A 12,037-nucleotide genomic window follows, 5' to 3' on the forward strand; every position below is an offset into this window, starting at 1 on the left:
ATATATATATATATATATATATATATATATATATATATATATATATATGGAATTGGATGATTTACGAGGTGGTTAATATTCTGGTCGGATTGGTAGCTTCTGGCAACTTAACAAAGAACTTGTAATTATTACATACAGCAAGGCATAATTATGACACCAACAGTCATGTAACAGGCGTCTCTGAGGCAGCATGCAATATTTCAAAGTCTGTAGTTCGTTTCACCCTTGAATTGTTCTGTGGACAGACAGCCATCCGCACAGAAAAGATACTTTTTTAATTCCCCCGTCGCCTTAAAAGTAAGGTTTCAATGACGCTCAGCCAAATCTCATTGGTGGATATGCATTACCATAAAACTCATTCTTGTCCATGTAAAAGTGGAGTTTTTGCTATAATTTAAAGCACACAGATATAATATTTCTTGACATATATTTAGCCATTATACATTCATATTTTTTTAAAGTTGGGTTTCATAGCAGTATTTAAATAATAAAATATTACTCACCAAATCACCAACAGATGATGTATTTATTGCGGTAGTTAGGCTATCTGTGTTACTATGTCCATGGTATTTCAGCTGTGCCATATGCCAAATGTCCGTACGAGTACTCAATTAAAAAAATACTCTGTGATTATTCGTTACCATTATGGTTAACTGTAAGTCCTGATTCGCTAACGCTCAGTTAAATTGCCTAGAGTGATATGAACCAAAATCAAACTTATTATTACCTACATATAAAAGAAGTTTCACGGAGGATTTAACATATACAGGTTAATCTTTAGGCCTACTCGAGTTTACAGACAGACAGCCAGAGAGTTAAACAGTAATTAAAGCCTTCCAGCCTGTGAAGTGTATTCTTCGTGAACTCCCAGCAAAAAATACAAATTTTGACAATATTTGCGTTTGACGTCAAGTGGTGTGGTAAGCTGTATAATGAATATGCCAGAGTGTAATTACGAGGCAATTAAGTAAGCGAACGGCGTCTTTCGTTTCTGGTGGAGATGAGGTGGAATATCGGGATGAGTATTTTCCACAACGTAAATTGTATCAGAGTTGATTAAGGATACATCGATCTTCCACGTACTATCACTTTTTGAAACACCACGAAATTTTGTGCTACAATCCAGGGCTCTTGTACAATGAAGCAGAAAATGGATATTTTTCACAAATTGTATCATTGATCAGGAAGATGCTTGGGATATATCAGCTCAGTTTTCATATAGATCTCCGTTAATCCCTGTAAGAGGCTATGAATTTATGTTCCTGGTGAATTGGATGTGGTGAAGATGTAGTGATTTATGTCAAAAGCCGTCATTGACGCTAGGAGTGCATACACATATACATCTCCAAGAAATAGTCCAAGGAGAGATTATGGGATATAGGGTAAGATTTGTGTTATATGTATAATGTAGCTTCCTCAGTGACTTTTGCCCAATGACCTCAAGGTTGTTTCGGGAAATCTTGTCACCCATGAAAAGATAAGTTTCGGGCATTTACCATAGTTAATTTTACAAAAAAGAATACTACGTTTAAAAAAAAAACTACTTCTTCAGGCGTGAAAACCTTAAGACTCTTGAGAAAAGGTCAGTCTCTCACTTTATCTGGTGTGTGTGGTAGGTGTTCAGCACGCTTGTTCTGTGTAATGCCATGATTATGGTTTGTTTTTCTAAAGAAGATCCTTGACGATGCCGGGTCCCAGCAATCTCTCACTCGATAAACATCTCACTTCAAACATCTACCATATTAAAATATACCACTATATTACCTCGTAAATAATTTTTTACTGTTTGAATAGAATTAACCCACGTATTAGAGTAAAAGAAAAATTGTTTGTATGTTGTTGTGGATTGTAATAACTAAAAATATACAAAACCACACAATTTTCTGTTTAAAATTTAAGCTTTCTCACTGTAACTCCTCATTGTTGAAAAAGTAATGACGGTAAAAAGTCTTTATACAGCATTTGTTGTGTGTCTATTTTAGGATAAAGTACAGAAAATTGAGAGTTCTTAGTTAATACTTAAAGGCGTAATTATTTTTTTATCCTGTTATTAGTTATTATTTTGAGAATTTGAAAATATTGTATAATACTCTATATACTGATAGTGAATACTGTTTAGGAATGATGTATGGTGATTACTTAGGAATGTTTGAATGTTTCTTATATCCTTCTGGCCAAGAGAAACTGATAAGGAAAGTTAGTATTTTCTCATATGAATGAATAGCAATAAAATACGTCTAATAGTCTACGTATAGGATTCCAATAAAATTTTTATGTCGGACGTTATTCTATATGAAAGTTAATTTTTAAGGATTTCTCTCAAGTGATAATCACTGACGCCAAATGTACTTTGTATAAGGTTATCTCACAACGCATGTGTTGGGCTACTGATAGGAGATCTATCACAGTTATTTTCCAGTTGTGTTTGCTAATAGCTTGTCGAGAATAATTTACTAGACGATGCGTCTATTGCGAATACAGGCTTTGTGATCTCGTGTAAGGCGGAAATTGAATGGAAGGATGTGAATTTGGTGTTTTTATACCCGGCCAGAATAATCTGAGAACATTGCCATCAAATTAAGGATTCGAAACAATAAAGGGTATCTATTCATAGCTATTATGTCAATGGAACCTTAATTACAAATCACTTAATCGATGATCTAGAATGCAGGTAAAACTTCTGGTAGAAGATAAGAAATGAGTTAATGATTTTTGACTATTAATTATACATTTAAATCAAAGAGCTCCTTTGTTAGATATTACAGTCTTTTATATGCATGATAGGAGTTTCATAATTTGAGCAATGTTTGATTCTGCTACAAAACCGTGAATATTCAGCTTAGTAGTAGAAAACTGAATCATTCTGTATCGAGAGAAAATATTTAAATTGAGATCAACATGATTTATTAATTAAACACAAAACTATTTCGAAGAAATCCGGTTTAAATTCTAAGAATCACTTTTCGTATGTACCAGTTTCTTAACTTTTAAAGTGCGATCCTTGGCACTGATTCAAGGTTTAAAACTAGGATCATCCTTCAGTAGTTGTTCTGTCGGAGGGAGGGCAACACAATTAAACTCAAGACACAGACAACGTTTATCAAGTTCTCCAAGGTCACGAGATGGTTGCCAGGCGACGCAACGCGATGGGGGCTCATGCGCGTCGCGACGCTTCGGCGCCGCCACAGCAAGCGTCAGTCAGTGAGCGGCGGAACGCGCGATGGGTCGTGCCACCACATCCTCTACCGCACCTACTTATGTCAAACATCCGGACAACTCCCGGATGCATGACCTCGCCCTCTCAACGTCCACAGCGGTGGTTGTGCTCGCGCTCAACGTTTGTAAAGGCTTTTACTCGATGAGGAAGTTTTTCAACTGAACGCACAAATTTATGTGAAGATTTTTGTACTTTTCAATGTTACACCTCACAGTTTAATGTTTCATAGATTTGGTATACTAGAATAAATTGTATGGAAAATAGCGGAACAATTTGTAATGGTGTCAAAACTTCCCTAAAGTGCATATTTTGTATTAAAAACTAAAAATACTGCTTGGGTTGCACTAAGTATCGACAATGGAATCCTTAAATACAGATAAAGATGGCCTCGACGCGGTGAAAAACTTGCCTCACAAATGGTTCGAAGACATGATTCATTATCTCGAGCATGGCCATCGACACAATGAGACCACTATCGACTTCAGGGAGCCCCAGTTACGGTACTCCTTCGTCACTCTCTACCCTCTCTTCATGTTCCTTTACTCCCTCATCGTCGTGATCGGGTTGTTCTCCAACTGTATCATGGTCTACGTGATCTTCCGCGACGGTCTCTACAAGGACCAAACCTTTTGTTACTTCATCAACCTCGCCCTCGGGGACATCGTCAAGTGTGTTTTCGTTCTCCCGATATCCTTGATGGTTCTTCTCATCCAGAACTGGATCTTCGGCAGTTTGCTCTGCTACTTCCTGCCAATGATGCAGGTATGCGCGAGTTAGTCCCTAATTTCTTTTCAATTATGAAAAGTATTTCTAGAATAATAAATGATAATCGTTACAGTTTTAATTATTTGTATTTGTATAAATTAGATTTATTACTTATCGTTCAAAGCCAGAACTTTATTTTCTATAAAATTAAATTTACAAAGGTCGTAACTAGCTAGAGGAAGCTTCTTTGTATGTGTTTGTGTAGTGTCATAATTTTAAAATTTCACTACTTGTTCAATTTTTAATAAATTTGACACTCAGATTTCAAAAAATTAAAATTAATTTGAAACCAGAATTTCAAATATAACCTAGTCATCAATGATAAATAGAATTATGATTTGATTCTATTAAAAATAACATTAAAACAGTGATAAAGGATTAAACACATCTGTAATTATTACTTTGAGTTATACTTCATTAGTTCGTTACTTTAAATACCCATTATAAAATTAGTGCGAAGCTAGGTTTAAAACAGATACATGTAGACTAATTAAAACACAAAAGTAACAGTTTGAATTTTAATTAAAATAATTATACAATATTTGTAAAACGTTTTCAGCCTTTTTATAGCAAACATTATGAACATTCCCTCAGAGAAATTTTCCTTGTCGAACCAACCGATAGAATATCATATTAGCAAAGATGAAATTATCGTATAGGAAAGATCAGAAGTTATTTTTTCAACTATATACATTTTTATTTCAAGATACGTATGAAGAAATGATCAAAAATGGATTGATTATTAGGTTTGTCATAAAAAGTAAGATGATAAAAATCATTAAAATATTAAAAACTACAAATTTACATTTATTCTTTATGTATTTAGTATATATAAACGAAATACATAATGCAAAAACGAGAACAATAATTATAAAGTAGTATTTTAAAATTAATAGCTAGATGGGCTTGACTCTAAAAAGATCGATTACTTGTCTGTAAGCTGTAGCGAGTGGTACAGGGATAATGGCGCTGAGATATTTGTATAATAATCCCTTATAATTATTTAAATTAAAGTTTAAAAATAATGGAAATAATAATTTACAGTCTTAGGAGCCAAGAGTTTGTGCTTTCAAAATTCGCACAGTATAAACACACAACTTTCTTGAAATCGATAAGGGATATTTTCCTAAAAAAGAAATTGATTATCAGCCACTACCAGCTTTGGTGAAGGTCGAAATGGTAGTGTATCAAAAGGGTTAAAAATATGAAAAGATAAATTTTCTCAGGTTATATTTGTTCTAGCTTGATATATTAAACCCCGACCGTGTTTAAGGGTAAATCGTTAAGTTACGTTGAATTAAACGTTTATTAGTGATTGGTTTTGAGTGTGTTAAGATATACAAAAATAAAATATGAGAACAATAAAATTATATTAATGTCTTTTGATATCCTTCCACTTCTTTAAAATTAGGTTATATACTAATTCATGTAATAGTACATTAAATTGTTATGCAATTTTGTATTTCTAGTCACCTACACAACAATCAAACTTCAATTGAAGACTACTATATGTGCTAATCTGAAAACAATTTTGATAATTGTGAGTACATGATATATCATTTTTACAATAGACTTTAAACTAAATACAAATGCCTTGTGTTATTGCTATTATTGGTCAATAATAGCCAATGGTAAATAACCTGACTTTAAGAAACATAATAATGGGCTTGGTAATGATTTGAAGCATTGATAATTAAAAAATTACGTTTGATTTTTTACGTTTATTATGTGCCTAGCTCTCTCGTATATTACGCTATTTCTCTGTTCATATAACGCTTCTGTTGAAATTCACGAGAACCTACTTCTTTTCAATGGGAGAGGGGGGGAGATACAGATTTCTCCCATGGAACTAATATGTGGTTCACATAGTACAAATATTTCTCGCTCCTATTTTCAGCTAATATAACGCTTCTACTGAAATTCACGAGAATCTGCTCCTTTTAATGGGAGAGTGGGGGGAAGATACGGATATCTCCCATGTAACTAATATGTGGTTCACATAGTACAAATATTTCTCGCTCCTATTTCTCAGCTAATATAACGCTTCTACTGAAATTCACGAGAATCTGCCCCTTTTCAATGGAGAGGGGGGGGGAGATACGGATTTCTCTCATGGAACTAATATATGGTTCACATAGTACAAATATTTCTCGTTCTCAGCTAATATACGCTTCTACTGTACTACGGATTTCTCTCATGGAACTCACATAGTACAAATATCCTATTTCTCAGCTAATATAACGCTTCTACTGAAATTCACGAGAGCTGCCCCTTTGAGAAAGTGGGGGGAAGATACGAGCTCTCGGAACTAATATGTGGTTCACATAGTACAAATATTTCTCGCTCCTATTTCTCAGCTAATATACCGCTTCTACTGAAATTCACGAGAATCTGCTCCTTTCTCAACGAGAGAGGAAAGTAGAGATGCGGATTTCTCCCATGGCTAGCATGTACCTATGTATACTCCTACCTATAGTGTTATACTCCTATCTCAATCCACATAAGGCTTCCTTTGAGGTTGGCAAGATTAGAGCTCTCGCTCTATGAGTAGGTTATCGTTTGTAATAAGTTCTGAGAATCTCTGAGATGTGGAGGTCGTTCGATACGAAATACGATGCCGTTCCGTTATCATGGCGCCTTTTCCGCAGTTTCTTTATTATGAGTACTTTAAGAGTATATTGATCAGGAGAAAATCTGCGTAAAAAATAGCAACGAAACCCTGTGCAAGCTATTTTTATATACGTCTAAAACGGTATTAAATCTCTGGTGGTTTAGATATGTGTTTAAAATATTAATGATTTATAGTCGTAGAGGTCAATGTTACAACAAAACATGTTTTAAACTGTATAAGAATAAAATTAAAAATTTCTGGTCTGTTAATAAAAACCTTCGGAATTAAAATAAACATCCATTCAACAATGTATATTTTAAAATTTACTTTATTTTGATCCTCGAAAACACATGGTCTTGGATGCACTATGTCAAGATTTTATAATATACAACATTAAATTGCTTTTTGACAGGACACCCTGTATCTTATAAATATAAATGACACTACTGAATATACGTTTTGTTACAGGAAGTACATTAGATGTGCGTAAAATCCACTGAAGTGAAAAGTAATAAATCTGGGATAAGGCAAATAGAAATCGAGGGAAGCAATAACATTCACGGTTATTAAATGTCAAAGGCTTTATAGGGGTGGAAAGGAATTACTCTCGAAAGAAACTGACTTAGTATAAAACAATGTAACGAAATAATATGTAGATTTCAAAGTGCCATAAATAGAACTAGTGCCTTTCGTGCAACTTATGTATTTGTCTAGTTTCGTACGGTTAAAATGTATAGTGAAACATCAGTAAATAATATAAAATATAGCCCTTTCACACGGATTCATACATTTAAAGAACTTTTGGAAAAGCTGTAACAAAAAGGGCAAATCCATTTTTCACAGAAATCGTTATTTCTCATTCTTGGTATAGAACACTCCCTTATGCTTGGTTTTTACTTTCCTCTTACGTACAGATGGCATCAGCCTAACACAAGTATTCCAGAGCTGTACATTAGTTTACCCTTTTGAGTGCCAAGTATTTATTGAGTGGGTGTACTGAAAAGAACCAGGTATTTTTCTAGTGGGTGCACCTAAAAGCGCCATCCATTTTGAAGGCATTTTGAAAGGTTTCAGTAAAAATTACCGTTTGATTATTTAATAAGCTATCAACATATTTTTTCTTTGAAAACAATGCCTAATTAACATAAAATAACAAAGTTACTATAAAATTAAATTTATGAATACCATGAATTTCATGAATCTTACCTGAAAAAAATCCAGAATTAATTTAAATTCCGTTTTCAACCAAATTATCATTACCAAAAAATCATATCCTTTTCTTTGTCCATGTCACTGGAAAGGGTTTTCAATTGTCTATAAATCTTGAAAACCGTATATCATTATATTCAATAATGAGTGAGTTATAAAAATTTTAAGAAACTAACATTTATTCAACCCAGCATGGATCACTTCTGGCTGGTTTATACCATCCAGTTCAACCCACCGCACAGCAAAAACCGAACTTAAATCTGGGCAACCTTATTGATGTCCAGGAGCGGCACATTACTAATCGCAAATGTCGAGATTCTGGGATTCATGGGCAATTCGATAGGTCTAGTCTACTGTGGGAGATGACTGTTGGAGTTGGTGGGGTTTGCTCCCTAACCTCAGAGGTTCTTGCTAGCCTCAAAAAGGGTATGCCACCCCCCACCTAGTTCTGAGCTGGAGAGGCTAGTTCAGAGCTGGCCTCCCCTTCTTCCGGAGAGACATGACTTTGAGATGTAGTGCCCTAATTCTTCCCTCATGGATCTCGATCGGAGGCGGCCCCTACTCCCTAACTTTACCCATCCCGAATATCCTGTCACTCCGGAAGCAGCGCAAAGGTTCTTACAGGACTAAGTGCAATTTATAAGCTTCTTGTCCTAAGAGAGAGAGAGAGAAAAAAAAAACATTTATTCAAACAAGTCAATGCTAATAACCGCAATTTTCGTTTAATTGAGTTTTTGTTGTATTATTATCATCTCAGTTTATTTTGAAGCAGACATCCGAATACGGAATAAATGGACTGCATTCCTACTTCACTATGTTACCACAAGAGGCAAGAATTTCGTTAATGACGTCACTTATTGTCACAACAAGATGTCAATGGTACCACTTTCAATGGCGATCCACTGCTCTTTGTCAGCACTGTAACACTTCCACTTGCTCTCAAATGACGGAATGTGACAAAGGAAACACAAATGAAGTTTCAATGGGACTTCATTTGTGTTTCCTTTGTCACATTCCGTCATTTGAGAGCAAGTGGAAGTGTCACAGTCGACGCCACTTGTACATACTAGTGTGAGGTATGCTAGGCTTTGGTAACTCTCAAAATAGAGAAAAGCAAGAAAATGAAAGAAAAAAGCTTGTACATTTGTAATAAGTATATTATGGTGATGTAAAGAACACCGGTTTTTTTCCGGACATTTACCATTATTCAGTGATACAAAAAAGCAGTAAAAGTGCGTATCGTGATCTGCAATCTGGTCTCCTCTTCAGGTAAATAACTAACCCAACACATAATTAAAATCTAGTTTTAAATAAACAAATCATGCGAGAGCGCTGTGACACGCCTAAGTCAGAAATCAAAACCAACATGTTGTGTGTCAACTTCACGAACTCTAAAACATGTACGTATTTAATAAAACCGAAACACAACACTAACTATTGAAACTGAACTGCAGAATACAGGTCACAATAGGTCTGCATTCGTCGACCAACCATTATCACCTATTGTGACCTGTATTCTGTGTGATTCCCGACTTACGTGTGTCACAACGCTCTGGTATCATTCGTTTATTTTTATCACCTAGTTTGTAATTATGTGCTATGTTAGTTATTTACCTAAAGAAGAGATCAGATTACAGATCTCGTAACGTAGTGTTACTGATTTTTATGTATCACTGAACGATGGAAATGTCCGGAAAAATTCTGTTTCCTTCACAATCCTTTCCGTCGTAAAAAACTTTAAATATAGTGATGTAATCGATTTTCGCTTATAATAATGTCATTTTGTCAAAATGTGTTATAACATGTTGGTAAGACAGTAAAAATATTGATGAGCTTTGTCAGAGCAAACAATCACACCAACTGGATTGTAGTGTCTGTACTGCATAGACACGACTTACATTGGGACAGTTACATAAATAAACTGATAAGGTCGGTTTATTTCAAGATTAGACAATGTGCAAATGAGGGTTACAAGGTGGTAAACCTGAGGGGCTTTGGCAGATGCTGCTTTACAAGACATGGCCCTCATTTAAATAGAGAAGTCAAAGAATAGGTCAGCCGAAGGATAGCTCTTTGTGTGAAAGATCCTTTGGTTTAAATGATGCAACAAAGTACAGTTTGGGGTATTCACAACACGCGCCCGGACCATAAACTTCTGTGTCCAAGCCTCTGCTGTGGGCTCTGCCTGTGAGGTCGATGACGCAGGGGAGCGACTGTGGGAGCTCTTCTGTGACTCCCTCACCTGCTGGCGCTGCCCTCGGACATCTACTCCATGGGGAGTTTCCCTTTAATACTGCCATCTTCATCAAACAGTGACAGTCCTGATACCGGCGTGAATCTAGTTTTGGCTAGTTGTAGTTTCTTGGACCCAAAACAAAACCGGAAGAAATAGATCAGCAACCTGTTGAGTGACTACACAACACACAACAGTGTTGTGTGTGTTGTGTCTGTAGTTACTTGTAATGAAAGGATGAACAAACCTGAGGAAAATGAAAGAATAAGTGATAGTTTTTTGGAGAGTTTAAAAATTGCAAATATTTGAATTAAACCTGTTCTGAAAATGAAAATAGGGTTTTAGCACGCATCCGGGAGTCGCAAAACTATTAATTCTCAATTTCCTCTAACCAATCTCAATGCACAGCGTATATACATGTTTGCTGCATTATATTATAATGCATACGTTCAAAGTTCTGTTAGTATATAGCTGAAAGAATAAAAATTGAATTGAATATATTCCACTAGGAGCAGAATTTGGGACATTTAATATAATCAGGCCTAAAGAAAAATGATCGAAAATGAGTATATCAAAATTTTACATTATGTAGGGGATATGATTGGAGGTAGTGACGTGTTTTAATTCATAAGAAATTTAATTTCCTTAAAAAAATTTAATATAACAGGTAATCTTTCTTAATCGGAAATTAATAAAAGAAGTCTTTGGAGCTATATTCCATGTGCATACTGTAAAGATTTTACGTTTATAAGTTTTTATTTGAACCTGATTATAAAAATGCCTAAATTACAATACGCCTTTAATTCCTTCTGGGATGTTATCTCCAGGGAAGTTATCATTCTGTTACTCTGTACTGTTATAGAACCGAACAGGTATTAAATTCTTGGAATCTGTAAACGTCTCTCATCACGCTATTACATAAAGCTAATTTCCGGTGAAAATTGGGTGGGAGATTCAAATTAACGACTTCTTTGTTGCTCAAGTTTAAACGAGTTAGGAGAAGTTAAGAGTTTAAATGAGGTCCTTTATCCAACAAACTAGTCTTTTACAATTTCTTCTTATTGTGCTTAATGCGTATAAATTAAAAGAATTATTTTCAAAGAATCGAATAAGACAGTGGATGGGAGCTTTATTTTAGTAATTCCTATATCACACTAACGTAGTTTCCTCTTTTATTTCTATTATGTATTTGATTATTAAAGCCGAATGACATAGGGACACTCAGGTAAATTTAGTATACTTAGAATTAATTCAGGCACAATTAATATCAATTAGCTACAGTTAGTGCTTAATTGGCACAACTTTCCATTATGAGATTAAATATTCGTCCATGCTCTTAATATAATATTAGTGGGAAATTATTCCGTATTGGTTTGTTCAACTAATTTTTGATTTTTGAGCTATTTTCACAACTGAACTCAAAAGCCACATATATACTAATATTTAAAATAAAATTACAAATACATTTTTGAATAGTAATGAGTATAGAATTAATTTTTAATGTAGTACAAACGAAAGACATGAATTTATAAAATACTGTTGTTACAGTTTTTAATAATTCCATTGAATATCAGTGCTGTATACAAAGATCCGATCAGAGACTTCCAAGAAACATCCGTTGTTCTCTCCAACACCCAAGTCCTCCGATGGAGCATAAGTTAACTTGAGAGTACTAAAGGCTGCAAAATTATGTAATTTAAGAGAAATGCAGGGTTCTTTTGAGCCTATGCGTTTTTGATAATCATATTTCAATTTATAGAGGTGTGAATGTATAAAGGTACGCAAAATAAACATCTGCAATGCCTCACTGATCATAAGAACAAGCCGTAACATCAAAAAAATAACATGTCACACAATTTAAGAAGAAAATTCAAATATTTGGAAAAACACTACCCAGGAATAATTTTTTGTGGATTAATAATTGTCATTTTTCTAAAATTTAATATAATATGTGAGACATTTATAAAGTAAAAACCAACCATAACATCATTGTTAGGGTGTT

At 34.5% G+C, this 12,037-nt stretch overlaps 1 protein-coding gene across 2 annotated transcripts in view; it reads left to right on the forward strand.

Moving 5' to 3' along the window:
- Positions 1-3,212: 3,212 nt before the first annotated feature.
- The window catches only part of LOC124352957 (prolactin-releasing peptide receptor-like), an 81,820-nt gene continuing 72,995 nt past the window's right edge, over positions 3,213-12,037 (forward strand). For both annotated transcript variants that reach the window (XM_046802710.1, XM_046802711.1), the window contains exon 1: positions 3,213-3,979. In XM_046802710.1, coding sequence (XP_046658666.1) covers positions 3,575-3,979 — 405 coding nt within the window. In that variant the 5' untranslated portion in view covers positions 3,213-3,574. The remainder of the gene's footprint in view (positions 3,980-12,037) is intronic.

Source organism: Homalodisca vitripennis, chromosome 1 (assembly GCF_021130785.1).
Source record: "Homalodisca vitripennis isolate AUS2020 chromosome 1, UT_GWSS_2.1, whole genome shotgun sequence".
In the NCBI taxonomy this organism is placed as follows: domain Eukaryota; kingdom Metazoa; phylum Arthropoda; class Insecta; order Hemiptera; family Cicadellidae; genus Homalodisca; species Homalodisca vitripennis.